Source organism: Eulemur rufifrons, chromosome 7, assembly GCF_041146395.1.
Source record: "Eulemur rufifrons isolate Redbay chromosome 7, OSU_ERuf_1, whole genome shotgun sequence".
In the NCBI taxonomy this organism is placed as follows: Eukaryota; Metazoa; Chordata; class Mammalia; order Primates; family Lemuridae; genus Eulemur; species Eulemur rufifrons.
This window is the reverse complement of record NC_090989.1, coordinates 190,356,024-190,373,194: the sequence shown is the minus strand read 5'-3', so window position 1 is coordinate 190,373,194 and position 17,171 is coordinate 190,356,024. Positions and strand designations below refer to the sequence as shown.

Genomic DNA, 17,171 nt, shown 5'->3' with positions numbered 1-17,171 from the left:
AAGTAGCACTCAGGTTAGCAATATATATATAATTTATTTACATTCACGTCCGATAAAATCCCTACGCGCCCCGACGGCCGGGCAAGGCTGTGTACATAAGGCCAAGTGTAAGTGCGTGAATGCACTTAAGACAGAGTCAGGACACGAGCTTCACACGACAGGCCCCGCACGGGGCACCAGCCAGCCCCAGGAACAGGCATGCCACGGCACACACTCGCCACTGTACAGCCCGGGACTCCCATTGCATATTCACACGCCCCGCCGGGCAGGGCACCTCGAGGCTGGGGGCAGGGGGTGGGGCCAGGGAGGAGCTGTGGGGTGTCCCTGGGTGGGTGGGAGAGGGCAGCATGTGCGAGGCGGATGTGCACCAACACCGGGCGTGAGAGACGTGGGCAGCCTCCAGGTGTACAGCATGAGATGTGTGTGGTGGGGGGGTGTCCGCATGACCCGGACGGGGGTGAGTGTGAGATGAGCACACGAGGCGTGTGTGGGCACGTGCTCGTGTGGTGGTCATGTGCCTGGATCCAGGGGCCGCCCCTGTCCGGCTGTGGCCCTTGGCCCTGTAGGCTTGGAGCCGGGCCCCTTAGACGTGCCCCTACCCAGCAGGCACAGAAATGTTTGCATAAGGCCCAGCCCAGGCAGGAGCTGCAGGGCCGTCCCGGGCCCAGCGTGCACGTGCGTGCCCGTGCGTACGCGGGCCCCGGGCAGGGCAGGAGGAGAGGTAGCATCACACACACACACACACACACACACACAGACAGATGGGCGCCAGGCACTGTCCACCCTGGGCCCTGGAGCAGAGTGTGAGCAGGTGGCAGTGCCAGCCTGGCCAGGCAGGCCATGGAGGGGTGGGAGTTCGGGCAGGGTCTGAAGGACCAGTGTCAAGGGACAACTTCGGCCGGAGGGGGCCTGTCCAAGCAGCTCTCCCCGGTTTGGGGGAAGGGCCCCTGTCTGGCTTCTGCCTGTCCCCGGCGGGTGCCAAAGCTGGTGAGAGTGTAGGCGTTCGGCCTGGCCGGCCTCAGCACTCGGCCTCTGACACTGTGAAGAGGCCGGTGTCTGGCTGGCCCAGTCCGGCCACGGCTGCTGCCAGCTGGCTGAGGTTGCCGTTGGGGAAGTGCCGAGCCTCCCACAGGTTGAGCATCATGGCCGTGGGGCTGGGCTTGGAGGCAAAGAAGCTGAGGTGGCTGAGGAGGGGAGCGGGGTCCATCAGCACACTGGCCTCACCCCAGTGTTGCCTCCCACCCACCCTACGCCCACCAGCCCAGGACCGTAGGTGGCCTCCGCACCACTTGCCCATCTCCCACCCACCTGTCCAGGTGGAGTTTCTGGGCCAGGGTCCGCCAGTCAGCGCCCCGGCTACAGGGGGGGTCCAGGCTGGAAATGATCTTCTGCCGAATGAGGAAGGGGATCTTGAAGGCACTGGGGCCCACCAGGGCTGGGACCCCCCCTTCACTCTCCAGAGCCAGCAGCTCAGCAAACCTCGTGTCCTGGGGTGTGAGGGGTGGAGGTGACTGTTAGAACTTCCCCTGGGCCCGGACCCACTGCCACCTCCCGCTGGGGGAGTGCCCAGACCACTCCAGAGCACGGGGAGGCCTGGGCACTGGCACTTCCTGGGCATCCCCGCACGTGCCAAGGCCCTGCTCACTGGGGCCCAGCGGCGCAGCGACCTGCCCACAGTGACACAGACAGTGAGAGAGGAGCGCTCTGGCCTCGGTCCTCTCTCTCCCACCTGCAAGTCACTCTGCCCAGCCCCTGCCGACCACTCAGAACTTGCACACCGCTCTCCCTGCCCTCCTCCTCCCTGCTCAGTTCCCCTCATCGCTGCCTGCCAAACATGCTCATCCTTGGGGCCCAGGACAAAGTCCCTCCTCAGGGAAGCCCTGCAGGGTCCCCCCAGCCAGCTTGGTCTCCCCTCCTGCTGCTCCCACATACTCTTCCACTCCCCTCTCCACGTCCTCCCTGGGAGGCTGGGAGGAAGCTGACAAAGGGTTTCTGGGAGGAGGTGGGCTTGGGGACAGGTGGGAACATTTCTGAGGGTTGGTGGCGGGAGCACATCGCGGCAGTGCTGCAGCCCCCGCCACCCACCTTGGTGATGTTGAAGTTGATGTTGAAGCTCTGCCCATCACCTTCCACCTGCCACACCCACACCTTGCAGGCCAGGTCGCTGGTGCTGGGGCTGGCACGCTCCAGGGTGAAGGTGCAGTGCAGGTACTGCTGCGCGCCGCTCCAGATGTGGTAGAAGGGGATCTCCTGGGGGCGGAACGGAGGTATCAGCTGTGCCCAGCTGCAGCCCCTGCAGCACTGGCCATGAGCCTGGCCCTCACCTGGTAGCTGACGAGGAGTTTGCTCTTCCACAGGGAGCTGGGCATGTCGTGGATGGACAGGCGCAGGTTGTGGTAGCTGTCCTTGAAGTGCAGGACTCGTGGCTCCTGGATCAGCTGCCCCCCCAGCTGCTTCTCCAGCTGTACCACCTCCTGCAGTGCACCGGGCGAGGGGGGTCAGCTGGGACCCTCCCCACCGCCCCAGCAGGGGGCTCCACCAGGGCCAGGCTGTCAGCCCACCGGGCCAGGCACAGCCTCTGGTGCCGGGCGTGGGGAGCGGGCGGTACCTTGAGTGCGTCACGCGTGTCGTGCAGGCAGTAGGCGCGGATGCTGTACTCGAGGGAGGTGCAGGCCAGGGGGGCGAACAGCAGCAGCTTGAGGCGCTTGGCTGCGGCCACACTAAGGGCCTCTCCCACCAGGGCGAAGCGGCCCAGCTGCTCGGTGAAGACATAGCAGGCGCCGGCCTCCAGCTGGCAGTAGTAGAGGTGGGAGGGCGCCTCCTCGCCCAGGTGCAGCACATCCTGCGGGTGGGCCCGGGGGGTTGGCTCTGCCCAGCCTCGAAGCCCTTGGGCCACTGCAGCTCTGAGAAGTGGCCAGAGACTGGGCAGGGCCACCTGGCTGCTGAGGGCCCGGCCCACATTCCCCTCTGAAGCCAGGGCTTGGGGGCTGCTCCCTGCTCACCTCCCAGCTGCCTTCGCAGGACTGCTTTTTGAGGCGCAGGCTCCAGCTGTCGGGGCTGGGCTCCCCGCAGTGGTCCATGGTGAGGATGACGGGCCGGGTGAGCAGGACTCCGGGGGGCCCGCAGCTAACGATGGGACTCAGCAGGGTCTGACAGCCGGCTAGGGGCAACCTCAAGTGGGGAAATGTGGGTGGGGAGGGAAAGGCATCAGTGGCGTCCTGGGAACCAAGGGCTGGGCTGGGCAGAGGGCAGGGCGGCGATGCCCCAGGGCGGGGGCTGCGTGGCCAGGTGGCGCTTAGGCGCAACTCTTTCCCCGTCAGCCCAGACCAGGCACGAGCGTGGGTGGACAGAGGGCACCTGGCGAGTGAGGGCGGCAAGCAGGCCCCTCCCAGCCCCGGCAGCAGGGCCCGCGCCCACACCTCACGTCCTCTGGCTTGTGCAGCGTGAGGTAGACCTCGTAGATCTTCCCTCGGGGTATGGCGTCTGGGGGGATTAGGAGGCTGATTCCTGTAACAGAGCAGGAGGGCGGGGGCTCGCTTGCCGCACAGGCGCCACTGCACCACCAGCCGGCCCCTTCACAAGCCTCCCTGTGAGGACTGACTGGTGCCAGCCTGGCCTGGGGACAGAGGTGATGTAGGGACAGCCATGCCGTCCAGCCACCCTCACAGGCATGACACTGAGTCAGGGTGACCCCAAGAGCAGCTGAGGAAACCCAGCTGGGAAAGGCATGCCTAGTCAGACCAGGCACAGAAAACTCTGGAACAGAAGGTGTCAGGTACGCTGTACCTGCCTCCCCTGTCATCTGACAGGCACTGGGTGGGACCAGGGCGTCTCCTGCCTAAAACCTGCCCTGCCTCCGGGCTGCAGCCCAGCTCCCAGGCCTGACTCTCAAGGCCTTGGTCTCTGCCCCAACGCCTTTCCCAGCAGCTCCTGCACAGTCTGCGCTGGCACCGAGGCCTGAGCCCCACCGCCGTCCTGTCCTGCTCAGGCTCCTCCCCTCTCCATTGGCCCTGGCCACCTCTGCAAACTAGCCACTCCCTGCCACTGTCACTGTCCCTGCAGGTGGCTGGGTCTTGAATAACCACGTGGCTTTGCAGCCCTCCTTGGCCAGGAGGCCACTGCACAGACGCCCTCCTGACGGGCTGATTTGCTCCTGTCCAGCGTCTCGCGGGAGGGGACATGTTTGCTGAGAGGGGAGCGGCTGGGTGAGGACGGGGAGGTGGTCGGGTAGGCCGTGGCAAGGACGGGGGCTGGGGAGTCACGCTAGGGTGGTGAGCAGTGGCCTTGGCCCCAGACAGGGAGCCCTCACATCAGATGCCCTCCCAGCCCAGGACAGGGGGAAGGGAGGAACGCCATGGCTTCATCCCCCCAAGCCCTAGAGCAACGTGTGTTCTCCAGCGCGGGCAATGCAGGGGGCTGGGCTGGAGCATCACTACCTCACAGGAAACCCAAGCCCAGGAGAGGCGAGTGTCGACCGCGTATTTACAGCTACTGCTCCCTTCACCAGCCCACACTGCCCCTTGGTACGCGCTGCTGGTGTCGGGGACAATCCCAGACATCCTCACGTGCATGCTTTCCATGAGGGAGGTACACGCACTCCCGGACCCATTCCGTGGATAATGCCGGCACTCAGGAGGGCGGGAGGAAAGGACGGACCCTGCCCTCATGAAGCTCTGGGCCCAGAGTGGGGAAGGACAAGTAGACCTCAGTAAAGGGTGCGGGAGGAGAGGCAGCCCACCCACCCTGCCCAGGCGGCGGAGGGCCGAGGGCCACTGGGCACCACTGCCGACAGACGCTGTCATCCTAACAGCCCCACGAGGGGCCACCACCATCCCATGTACAAGGGGACACGAGGCGTAGAGAGCAAGCGCTGTCGGGAGGAGACGCAAAGGAGAAGTTGCCCCTGAGCCCATGGGAGGGCCGCGCGGTGCGTCTGGGCACTGAGGGCCCACGGTGGCTGCCGCATGCAGAAGTGCGTGTGGGAGGGAAGAGGCCACAGCACTGGGTCTGCAGGGGACGGGACCTCTTTGCCTTGTCATGTGGGCTTTGCAGGGGGCAGCAGAGAGGCCCGGAAGGGGTCGGGGGAGGAGAGGGGCAGGATCAATTCTGGCATCGCTCAGTGGCGGTGGGAGCCGGGGCCAGGTAGAGGGTGTGGACTGCGGCTGGACCTTGACCGGCGGCGGGCAGGGCAGCAGGGGGAGCTATGGAGGAGGGAGGACACGCGAGACTTGCTCGGGGGCAAGTGAGTAAGAGCAGGCGGTCAAGGTGACCCCAGTTTCTGGCCGGAGCCTGGCGGCTGGGATGCCAGGAGGGGCGGCCGTGGGGGAGGTGGGAGACGTGCTTTGCAGGCACTGCGAGTCTGAGGTGCTGGGAGGCGTCCAGACGCAGCTGCCCAGCAGGCGCTGGGTGTACAGCTCTGTCGCAGGGAGAGCCTCGGGCGGGGCACAGAGGAGTGGGGGTTCTCTGCAGGGCTCCGCGGTGAAAGCCTGGAGTGGCAAGGCTGCTCCAGGACAAGGCGCCGAGGAGCTCTGAGCAACAGCCACGCGGGAGCCGGCCCAGGCACGGGAGTGGCGGGCGGGTGGGCGCGGCCAGCAGCTCCAGAGGCTGCGTTTCTCGGGAGACATCCACAGACAGGGTCTGCGGATTCTCTCGCGCGGCATCTCGGGGACCCTGTCAGAGGGTTTCTGTGCAGTGGTGGGTGGGAGCCATGACACAGTGGGGACTCTGCGGCCTTCTGCTCAGGCCTGCGTTGTCTGTGTGTCCCCTGTGGCCTCTCGCTCGTCTGCAGGCTCCTTGGGGCCAGTCTTCCCTACCTCTGGGCCCAGGCCCGGCACGCAGCCGGCACACGCAGGATGTGCGTGTGAATGAGGGACAGCACTCATGTGCCCACAGGCAGCAGCAGGGAGGACACTCTGGCCAGGCCCCCAGTGCAGCCACTGCTGGACTCTCTCCAGAACTTTATCCCCTTTCCTCGCCGGTCAGGCTCAGCCGCTCGGGGAGGCTGGGGGCACAGGAGGAACATCTGGGCTGTCCCATCCTCCTCCAGGAGGGAAACGGAGGCTTATCTTGCCTCTCAGGGCTCCCTGGGGCACACGGGGGTCCTTCCCACCTGTATTAGGGATCATCAGCCGGCCCCCGAGGAAGTTGAAGGTCCCATAGGCCATGTTGCTGGTGCCTCGGGGCAGGGAGCGGAAGTAGTTCTGGGTGGAGAGGCGGGAGACGAAGTCCTCAGCCTCGGAGGTGGGTGAGCTGTGGTGCAGTGTGTGGCGGCCACCACCCAGCGGGCTGAGCAGGTGCCCGTTGGTGAGCTGGAACTTGGGGCTGGGCCCGTCCTGCCGGGGACACAGACTGCCCTGGTAGGTGGTGGTGGTGGTGCTGAGGTCTGGCTGGATGGTGAGCAGATGAGGGTTGTCTGCAGGATGAAGGAGGACTCAGGGAGCCGCCCTTGGCGTGGGCGCCCCTGCAGGAGTCCAGGGGCAGGGCCACCTCACCTGCTTTGCTGGGCTTGATGCTGACAGGCTGGAAGCCTGAGGTGAGAATGGACGAGTCAGCCACGTCCGAGTCCAGCCCCTCCTTCTTCCGGCAGTACACAAGGACAAGGACAAGCAGCAGCAGGACAAGGCACACAGCCACGGCGATGAGGCCCACGTAGAGGGCCACGTCCTCAGGGCCGGACGCAGCTGCGGGAGACAGCATGGCCTTGGGAGGGGCAGGGGTGTAGGAGGCTGGGGAGGAGAGGTCAGTGGTCTGCACCCCAGGAGAACGAGTCTCCACTCCCGGGGCATCGGCACCAGCTGGGCAGGGGCGCCGCAGCAGGGAGCGCGCCGTCAGCACTGCGTGCCAGCCCTGCATGGGCACCACTCTGCCCTGCGGCTCTGAGCAAGTCACAGCCCTCGCAGACTCGGGGTTCAGGCTAAGGCTGCTGCCAGGAGAACGGAGGAAGAGCTACTTCCCCAGCCTGGCTGCTACCTGCTCTTCTGGGGGCCAGGGCAACCGGGGCTGGGCTGAGCTCCTGGGATGTGCTTCCAGGTCAGTCAGTCCCTAGGCCAGGAGCGGCAATTCTAGGGCCCTCCTCCTTGTCTGCCTCCCCCAGGCCTGGGGCAGGGCCAGGGAGGGGGTGATTGCCTGCCTGGGGGAAGCTCTATTGATTTTAGAAGGGTTTTGCATAATGGAAGAAATGTCCATCAGAAAGGAATTGACACAGATAATTAGGTTTTTAATTGAAAGAATGGGGGAGGGTGTGTTCTAGAGAAAAAAAACCCAGCAGAGATCTTTAATTGTTAGTTATGGCCTTGTAATTAACAGGGCTCACAAGCGGGTGTCCCCACAGGACCTGTGTGTGCGCGGGGGAACGGGGCAGGCGTGAAGCGTGGGGAGGTGTTGGGTGGTGCGTGTCCCGGGAGGCGGTGGGCGCATGCGCAGGCGTGTTAGGGATGAGGAGGATCCCTGGGGGCCCTGCGCCTGGAGAAGGTGCGGCCCCTGGCATGGGAGTGACCCCTTGGCCGCCACCTCCACAGGGCTGGGCAGGGCCAGTCCCGGCACGCAGAAGAGGGCACGGGGCGCAGAGGACTCACTGTGCACACAGAGGTCGCTGGTGCAGTTGCGGGTGTCCAGGTCAGAGCCCTGGCACTCCTCGCCCCCGTTGCGGGGTGCCGGGTCAGAGCACTGGCGGCTCCGCCAGTGGGTGCAGTCGAGCCCACAGGCTGACCACTTGCTCCACGGGCTCCAGCTGCCGTCCACTAGACAGAGACAGACACGGGCAGAGAGGAGACGGTGCGGTCAGCCGCGAGCGCCCCCCAGGCGGTGTGGCCCTGCTGGGCGTCCAGACCAGGCAGGGTGAGCTGGCCTGGACCTGGGTGCACGCCCGCTAGTGTGCAGCTGGCCTTGATGACACGTGCTCATGACAGGGAGGCACGGATGACGCCTGGGGCTGCTTGGCTGTCTCCACACCAGGGGGCCATCCTGGCCTGGGGCAGCAGGGCTCTGGCACGGGGGGCTCTGCAGCCCCAGGCTGGGCCCTCGCCCCTGTCCTCAGACTGTGCCACAGGCCCTGTGACTCAGACTCTGTGTTGAGCCCTGCCTCCGACCACACACTGCACCCCGATTCCCGCCTCAGATCGAGCCTGGCCCTGTGTGGCGGGCAGTGGGATGGAGCCATGGGGGGGCAGGCTGGTGGGCGCGATGGAGCCAGGGCACGGAGATGGTGTGGTGAGAAACGATGCGGGAGGCGGCGGCCTCTGGTACCTGGGCACAGGGTGGCGCAGGCTGTTTTCTGGACATTCTGCCCCTCACAGAAGGCGCCCCCGTTGAGAGGCGCCGGGTTGGTGCAGCTTCGGCTCCGTTTCTGCCAGCCGCGCCCACAGCTGGCGCTGCAGACGGACCACTCGGTCCACGTCGACCACCCACCGTTCACTGGCCGGACAGAGAAGGACCCGGGTCAGGGAGCGGGGGCGTCCTCAGCCACGCTGGCCCAGGGGACAGGGCTGGCCCAGGGGACAGGGCGTGAGGGCAGAGGGGCTGTGAGCTGGACACAGTGGGTGGTGGCTGAGCTGGGAGAGGGGCCCTGGGGGAGGCTGTGCTCGTCCTGCTGGCCCCTGGGGCCCGGCAGCACCTGCTCCACAGCTGCGGGCGCTCGGGGCAGCCAGGCCAGCCCCAGCCTCTTACAGGGCCATTCCCACACCCCCTCCGCCTGCCGTTGGGGGTGCCCGGGACTGCTTGGCCTCTACTTCCCACCCAGAGACTCAGGAGCAGGGGGTGGTCTGTCACTTGTCCTAGATTCCCCTCCTGTTCCCTCATCTCCTTCTGCACGGTGCCCCCTGGCCACAGAGGACCACCAACCTGTCCCACCCCTTTGCCCAGGTGTGCTCTTGCGCTCCCCGGCAGCCATGGCGAGCCCTGTGCTTGTCCTTCCCGGTTGGGCCAGGGTCTGCTCCATCTGGCCCTGGCTCCTCGGCCTCTCTGTACCCCACCGGCCAAGCTTCGCAGCCCCGTGGCACCTCAGTGCCTCTCCCCGTGACTGGGGAGCCTCTCCACCCCGCCAGTGCCCGGGGCCCACCGTAGACGATGACAGCAGCGGAGGCGCTGCGGCGACGTGCCACGATGTTCTTGGCCACGCAGGTGTAGTTGGCCGTGTCGGCCAGGCGGGCCTGTCGCACCACCAGGCTGTGCTCCCTCGTGATGTACACGTTGGGGTCCACAGTCGGGTCCACCGGGTCCTCGTTCCGGAGCCACTCCACCTGGGGAGGGAGCGTGCCACTGTACTGCCAGCCCACGCTGGCCCTGTCCAGAGTGGGGAGTGGTCCCCGAGGGGGACCTGGGGGGGCTGGGCAGGCAGGACCAGGATCTGGGAGCCCTGCCCCCCTGTGGAATGCATCCTGAAGCCCCTTCTCACCTCAGCCGGAGGGATGCCCTCTGGTGGGCGGCAGGGCAGCACAAGGCCCTGCTCCAGGGACACTTCCTTGGCTAGTGGCTCCTGCTCGAAGTTCTTGCGCAAATCTGGAAGAGGAACAAGAATGTCCTCCCGCCTGAGTGCCTCACACCAGCTCACCTTGGCCTGCTCTGTCCCTCATTCCTGCAGGGGTCATGACCCACGGCACTAGACGAAGTGACAAGGGCCCAGGGGCACAGGGGATGGCTGGGCTGTGTCCACAGGTACTTCCTCCACCCATCAAGGCAGGGCTGTGAGGCTGCTGACTGCACACCCCCTCCAGGAAGCCTGCTGCCCCTCTCCTGGTGATGCCTCAGCTGCCCCACCCCCAGGGGCCCGGGCCTGGACTCACAGGCGATGCGGATGTAGGCCTTCTGACTCTTGGTAGTGCCCGAGGAGCTCCACGCCACACACTGGCACCAGTATTCCTCCAGCCCAAATACCTTCTCCACCTGCTGCCTTGAGACATTGATTCGGACTTCCATGGCCGGCAGCCCTGGGGGCAGGAGGGGCAGGTAGCCAGGGCCCTCTGAGCCTGCCTGACGTGTAGGGTCCCTGCACCACCCTCGCCACTCTCTCTGCTTGGCAGGAGAGTGGACCTTGGGGGCAACCCTCAGCCTGGAGAGAACTCTGGGGTGGCCAAAGAGGGTGTAAATTTCTATCTCCTAAAGGTTGGAGTGGGCTTTTGTAGAACTTCCATTAATTACACTTTGTTGCTAGAGACCTGATTCCCCAGAGTCACTTGCAGAAATGTCCCTAAAGGGGCTGCTGATAGAGCTTTGTGCCACAGGGTCAGCCTCCAAAGATTCCAGGGAGAAGAGGTGGGGGACAGACGGAGCTCCAGGGCCTTTGTGGGTGAAAGAGGGTGAGGAAGGCTCTGGCCCACCTCTCTGGAGGGTTAGCAGGTAGATCCTGACATGTGATAATATAATAACAGTCATTAACGATATAATTACAGCGATTATGCAGTATGATAATAGACCCTGGGGACGTAGTAAGGGTTTCCCACATGCCAGGCTGTTCTCTTACTCTGTCCCCTCCCCTGGGCAGTATTGTTCCCACCTGTGAGTGAGGGAAGAGGTGCCAGGGCTGTCTGAATCCATAGTGTGCCTGGGGCTCTGTGGTCACCCGGTGGGGAGGAACTTTGGAAGAGGGAGAGGGGACGGCCAGCAAAGGGCACGTGGCCAGTGATTGGGAGTCCTGGACTTGTCTGCCCAAATCAGGTGGGCTGGGGGACTCTGCGGGCTGGGCTCCCCGCCCCCCTTCTGCAAATCGCAGCCCCCAAGACCAGGTGTGTCCGAGGCCCAGGCCCTTCCGACAGCCAGAAGCGAGAGGCCAGCCTCCTCCCACCCCAGGAGTGAGAAAAGACTGTTTGTTTCCAATTTCTCCTCCTCCTGACCCCAATTTCCCTCGGGTCATCGGCTTATCAGAAAGAGGGAGAGAGGCCGCAGCCAACGTGTTTCCATTGTTAACGGCAAAATTCAATTAGGGGCTGCATTGCAGGAGGACCAGCAAGCCCAGCTGAGCCGCAGGCTGGGCAGCTGTTTTCCCTCTTAATTTCTCTAACATGTCTTTCCCTGGCCCCTTCCCAGACCCGCACAAGTCCCTGGCTTCTCACACTGGGTCCCCACGTTTTTCCATTGCTCGCTTCTGCCCTGGCCAGTTCACACAGCAGACGGTGGGGTCACCTCTGGCCGAGATCACTACAGCTGGGCCACTTCCCTCGGTCCCAGCACTGCCGGCCCCTGTTCTCCCCGGCATCCGATGCGCACGCTCTCTTGGGGTGGGGTAGGGGCCCCGGGCACCAGCCACCTGTCAAGCACATCGAGTTTTAGGGCATCTGACAAGCAGCCATGGGTGGGACAGGGCCCTTCACCCTCTTCCTCCTCTTTGCCCCTGGGGTTAGGGATAGGAGACCTCTGGAATATTCTGAACTGGGTACTTTTTCTCCCCTGGGTGGATGAGTCTAGATAGCTCCTCCAAGCCCATGGTTTGCCCTCCCTTAGGAACCTCACATATCACCCAGGCGGCTCGGCCCGGGGAGAACGTACAAAATTTAAGCGCTCCCTTCTCTCTCCCTTTGTTCTCCCTCCCCTTCCGTCCTGCCACCTCCTCTCCTCCCTCCCGCTGCCATGAATGAGGGCCAAGTTTGGCCTCGATGTCCCAGCTCCAGACGGCACCTTGGCAAAGGATGCCCTTGAGCCCCGAGCTCTGGGAGGGCCATGGGCTGAGGTGGGGGACCCAGGTCTTCGATGTACGGGGCTGTGGCCTCTCCTGCACGACACTAAGCAGCCTGGCTCCTGGGAGCAGTGTCAGGGTACAGCCGTGTCTCTGCCCACCCTGTAATGTGAGCAGGTGCCCCACCCCGGGGAGGGACGTGGAGGAAAGAGGGGGGAGCCCAGGCAGGCTGGCCGGGTGTGTGTGTACGCGTGTGAACTGCCAAGTGTCTCTGGGAGGTGGGCGTTGGCTGTGGGCTCCCAGGCCAGGCTGGGACTTAGGTTCTCACCTTCTCAGCAATCTGCTTCTAGTAACCAATCAGTTTGTTTAACACAAAATAAATTATACCCCCAGACTGGACTCCAGTGCTTGGTTTTGCAAATTTCAGGCTTTTATAGCATCAGCAGGTTCAGGTTCTAGCATTTTCAGGCTTTGGCCCCCTTCCCCGGGCCTTCTGGGCGAGGACTGAGGGCAGGTGAGTGGGACATGGGCATTCTCTCCTGGGGCGTCCACCCGGTACCCCCAGCCCCACACAAATGGGCAGGGCAGCAGATCTGAGTGGACCTCCCACCCGTGTTATACCTGCCTGGCCACACAATGTGTCTGGCCCAGGGTCTTTGGTCTGTGCACGCTTACGGCACCACCACTGTGGTATCTGCTTGTAGGTAAGTAAGGGAAGTCTTCCACCTTGCCTCAAAGCACTCAGTGGCTTTGGGCTGAGAAATTGATGAGATCAATGAAAATTCAGATGTTCCGGCCACAGGAGGCCTAAGGGTGGACGCTCAGGGCAGGAGAGCATCTGGCGGTTACAGGTGCCACGTGCCCCAAGCCCTGCCTCTCTGCCTGGCTGGAACAGAACAAGCCCATGGGAGCCTGTCAGCGAGGTTTGGGGTCTCTCAGTGTGTACATGCTGGCCTGGAGCCTTCTAGAAGGTCATAGGACAGGTCCTCAAGGCTGCAGGAAAACAGCTCTCTGGCCACAGCTTCCCCTTCCCCTGTCCTTTCCCTGGGGGACCTGCAACGGCAGTTCGAAAACTTATGCTGCAAAGCGGTCCTGGGCCCCGGGCGTGGGGTGGGGAGAAAAGAAAGGCCTTGTTCTGGGCTCCAGCACCTTCAAGGATGCTCTCCTCAGCCCCATTTCCCAGATGAAGAAACTAAGCCCAGGGAGGGGAGGGGCCTTGCCTGAGGCTCTGTAGCAGACTCTCCCCCCAGGACAACGTGGGCCCTAAAGCTGCCCTGCTCGGCTTCCCTGCCAGGTCAGGTGAGAGAGCAAAGGCCTCTGGGGCTCTTCTGCTGGGCTGAGCTGACACTTCAGGGGACACCAGCCCCTGCTGAGCTGGTGGGGAAGGATGGGGTATGACTTTGTAGACCCAGAAGACCTGGTTGAGCCCTTTTGGGGCCAAGTACAAGTCAGAGCCAAGGCCTCGACCTCATCTGTAAAATGACAGGCAAGTTCTGGGGACTAAATCACAAACTGCCTAAATTCAGGGCTCTTCAGCGTGAATCCAGATTATCGCTGGAGCTTCCGAATGGCTCTCCCTGGCCAGGATCTCGCCCTGCTCCAGCTTCCCTCTGCCCAGCACGAGCTTCCCACGGTGCCAGTCTGAGTGTAGCCTTCTCTGGTGTCACAGCCTCTGATGGCCCTGGTAGCAGCCTCCTGGCCACTGCTGCCCAGCCCCAGGCCCACTTTCCCGCCCCAAACCTGGCCACCCCATGCTCTCTGTGCATCTGTGCTGCCCTTCCACCAGCCTGGGAAATGCTCTTTCCAGGTGGTCTTAAGACCTGCGCTTGGTTGTCACTTCTCCCCTGGCAATCCTTCCTGGGTCACCCCCAGCCCCTCCTACCTGGCAGCACAGGCTGCCCCTCTGGCCCGAGGTCCCCTGCCTGCCCTTGGAATCGGTGTGAGTCCTGGGTGCTGCCGGCCTGTCCCCAGCTGCACCATGACTCTGACCTCACGGTGGTGGCCTGTGTGTCCCACCTGGGCTGTACCCCACAGGGGGTTTGTGCTGTGTGTCTAGGCTGGCTGAGGCCTTGGTGGGAAGGGGCTCAGGACTAAATCCAGGGGCTCCTTGTGTGCAGGGTGTTCCCTGCAGTGCCACGGAGGGGAGGCAATGAGCTGGATTAGTGAGCAGGAGAGGAGAGGCTGCTGTCAGCTCCTGCCTCTCTCTCCACCACCTGCTCTTGGGAAGTGGTAGGACCCAAGTAGGGGCTCTCTGCCCGCGTCCCCATTGCCCACCTGCCGCCTGAGGCCGGGATGGGGTGTCCCACGGAAGGGGGGCCTTCTGGGTCTGTCCTCTGGCCCTGGGCCCTGCCTGCACCCCTCAGCCGAGTCTCATATGTTCCCTCTCCTCGGTGTCTCTGGGTCTGCTCCTCCCATCAGCGCCCACACTGGCCCCTGAGTGTCACTCACAGCTCTGGCCATGTCACTCTGCAGCTTGAAATCCCATAAGACAGTGATATCACTTCAGTCCCTCGCACAGCCCACACTCTCACACCGACCCCTGGCCAGCACGCTGGCCTTCTGCCTCCAGGCCTTTGCTTGAGGCTGTCCCCTATTCTCTCTTCTCTCCCTGACCAACGCTTGTTCATCACCTCCTCCGGGGAGCCTCTCAGGGTGCCCCGGGCAGCCTCCCTCCTGCAGTCCCCTTGCTGAGGACTCCCCAGGCTGTCGCTGCTCTGTGGGAGCTCGGGGAGCATGTGAGTGAGGGCGTGGATGGACGGACGGACACGCAGAGAAACAGCCACTGAACGTGAGGTCTGTGGGCTCCGTGGCAGTCTGGCACCCACTGTCTGCCCACCCCTTTCTTTGCTGGCACCTCTGGCCAGGCTGCCCCCAGCCCGCCCAACCCACGCCCAGAGGCAGCTGGGGGGACCTGCCCCTCTTGCCACCTTGCTGTGAGACCTTGGGGCACTTTTTTGGAAGGGGCCTTCCCTCCTCTTCCCCCACCAAACTGGGGGGGGGGGCGGGTAGGCCTCCTGAGGAAGGCCTCCGTGTATACACACGGGGTCCCAGGTGTGGGAGTCCTGCCTTGCCCGGTGACACAGAGGGTGGGCACAGAGCTGGGTCCATCTTGCTCATGAATGTGCTGCCCAGGGTGACCGCAGGCCCCTCTGGGCCGACTGAGACCCATGTTCCCCCGGCTGCCCCTGCCCTGTCCCCGGCCCGCCTCACCACTGCTGCCATCGGTGCTGCGCTCGATCACGTGGTCCACCTGGCGCACCCACTCCCCGTTGCACTTGAAGAAGATCTGCGTGGCGGGCGTGGCCTTGCACACCAGCAGCACCGGCTTGTTCTTGACGATGTACACGTCCCCGGGCTCCACCAGGAAGTGGGGAAGCAGGTCGGGGTTGGCGCCAGGCACCGGGTTGGCCACTGTGGCACTCTGCTGGGCACCTGCAGCAGGGCAGAGGGGGAGTGAGCAGGCCCTCCCTGCTGGGGGTTGGAGCCTATGGGAGGGGTGTGAGTCCAGGCTCTTCCACTCCCAGCTGGGCGGCCCTAGCGCTGAACGCCCGAGCCCCGTGTCCTCCTCTGTAACAGGGAAAGAAGTGGCCTGCGTGCTTCTGAAAGGACGGGGCCTGGGGCGAAAGTCCCAGCACTTAGGAAGCCTCCCTCAGGCGGCAGCTGTGCAAGCTCTGGATCACCCTGGGGGAAGTTCGGGGCTCTGTCCAGGCAGAGGTGGGAAGGGCTCTGGCCATGGCTGCTTCCTGTCGCCCGGCCTGGCCCCACGCGGTCAGCGCTCAGAGATCCGTGCTGGGTGGGCGCAGGTGGGGCGGAGCCAGGAGAGTCTGAGGGGCCTGGGCCCCCGCCACTCCTTCAAGGAGACCTGAATATGGGTTTCCTTCTAATTTTAACTGAAATCCACAACCATCCCACAAGTCATTCATTGCTAATTACACAGGTAATTGGCTCTGAGGCACTGGTGGAGATAAAACGCCCAGAGCAGTCTGACCCTCGGCCCAACTGGCCGGACCCTGAGAGGGCGTGGTGGGTGGGAGTGGGGGCACCCTCGGCTCCCGCCATCCCTGCTGCCCACCACACAGGCCCCCTGCACGAGGAATGGGGCCTCTGGGCACAGAGACGGGAGAAACCTCTCTGGGTCTCCAGCCCCATTCCGCTTCTCCCCACGGGGGAGTCTAAAACCCGCCAGGGGGTCAGACGGGAGGCCTGGCTCCTCGGGTCTGCACCCAGCCCTCGGGAGTGCTCTCCTTCCAGGGTGGGAGCCCACCGCCACCCCAAGGCTGTCGATGGGGGCCTGTCAGCACCGGGTCCTTTAGGGCAGGCACCGGGTGGTGAGCTGGCGATGCCTGCGGGAGGCCGAGGGCCGAGTGTGACTTCAGCAAGTCCACCTGCCCCAGCCTGTTTGCTCACCTGCAAAAAGGGGAGATGGTGCCCAGTTCTTAGGGCTGTCACGAGCATGAAACGGAAAAGCCCGCAGCACCTCATACAGCGCTCTGTGACTTAACTGCTGTCCCTCCCGCGGTTCTGCACTCGCGATGGCAGAGGGTCACAGCTCTCTTGGCTCAGTAGCCCCCATAGCAACCTCTTCGGGGGTGAGGGCGGTAAGGAAACTGAGGCACAGAGCTGGCAGGTGCCTTGCCTTCGGGATGGCTGGGGGGAGGCTGGCCAGGCTGGGGGGAGGGCGTTTCTGACACAGCAGGGCAGTGCTTGCCAGCAGCGGGGCAGCCTCCTCCAGGCACCGGCCTCTCCTTTACCTGCCGCTGCCCGGCCTCCCTGCCCCTTCTCCTGCCACCCTGATCCGACTCTGGCCTCTCCCCAGCGTGTCTTTCTCCCGCTTGCGACCTTCCTTGGGCAGCGGCCCCCTGCATGTTCCTGCAGCTCTGTAACAAATGCCAGGCCTCCATTCATAAGTGCCGTCACCCTTGCAGTTGAGAAAATGAAGGTCACCCAGACCCACTCCACCCTGAACCACCTCCACGTGGCCTGCCAGTGCCCTCTGAGGGTCTGTCACAGGCTCAGGAAGGGGGGGTGCAGGCAGGGGGAGGAGCCTTCTGGACACCTCACAGGCGGTGTCCCAGGGCCCCCGGCTCCCGAGGTGGACTCACCAAGTGTCCGGCAGGGCAGCCTCGCCACCCCTGCGCTCGTCACCCCTGCGCTCGTCACTCACAGGGCCACCTGCCTGCCCTGACCCAGGCCGGACTCAGGGAGCGCAGCACTGAGACGGCTCTCTGGGGTGTCCGGCCGGGGCAGGCCTCCCAAGGTCTGGAGGACGAATGTCGTCTTGGGAGGCTGGGAAGGGTGGGCTCTGGAGTTTGGGTGTGGGGTGGGTGCTGGTAGGCCCAGTGGCCTCTCTAGACAAACACTGGGCACTCCCCAGTCCCTGGTGGACAGGGAGTGGGAATGCCAGCCAAGCTTGACCCCGGGGCAGGGCCCTGTAAGGGGAGTGGGGCGGGGGCAGGCGTCTCTGAGAGCCCCCAGTGACAGATTCCGGGCCTGCCTGTGCCATGTCCCTTAATGGGCAGAGGCTCAACGCCATGGCGAGAGCCTGCCCCTTGGCTCAGGAGCCGGG

The 17,171-nt window shown here is 64.2% G+C and overlaps 1 protein-coding gene across 2 annotated transcripts in view; it reads right to left on the bottom strand.

Moving 5' to 3' along the window:
• Window positions 1-14: 14 nt before the first annotated feature.
• Window positions 15-17,171, bottom strand: part of UNC5A (unc-5 netrin receptor A) — a 58,828-nt gene continuing 41,671 nt past the window's right edge. The window contains exons 2-16 of one of the 2 annotated variants that reach the window (XM_069476159.1): window positions 14,816-15,037; window positions 9,780-9,923; window positions 9,392-9,495; window positions 9,056-9,236; window positions 8,245-8,412; window positions 7,575-7,739; window positions 6,492-6,680; window positions 6,110-6,412; window positions 3,420-3,507; window positions 3,003-3,171; window positions 2,609-2,842; window positions 2,325-2,474; window positions 2,086-2,250; window positions 1,309-1,487; window positions 43-1,184 (exon numbers count right to left, since the gene is read on the bottom strand). In XM_069476159.1, the coding sequence (XP_069332260.1) occupies window positions 1,019-1,184; window positions 1,309-1,487; window positions 2,086-2,250; window positions 2,325-2,474; window positions 2,609-2,842; window positions 3,003-3,171; window positions 3,420-3,507; window positions 6,110-6,412; window positions 6,492-6,680; window positions 7,575-7,739; window positions 8,245-8,412; window positions 9,056-9,236; window positions 9,392-9,495; window positions 9,780-9,923; window positions 14,816-15,037 (2,627 nt within the window). In that variant the 3' untranslated portion in view covers window positions 43-1,018. Of the gene's footprint in view, window positions 1,185-1,308; window positions 1,488-2,085; window positions 2,251-2,324; window positions 2,475-2,608; window positions 2,843-3,002; window positions 3,172-3,419; window positions 3,508-6,109; window positions 6,413-6,491; window positions 6,681-7,574; window positions 7,740-8,244; window positions 8,413-9,055; window positions 9,237-9,391; window positions 9,496-9,779; window positions 9,924-14,815; window positions 15,038-17,171 lie in introns of both variants that reach the window. The other variant, XM_069476160.1, reaches the window with a different exon arrangement.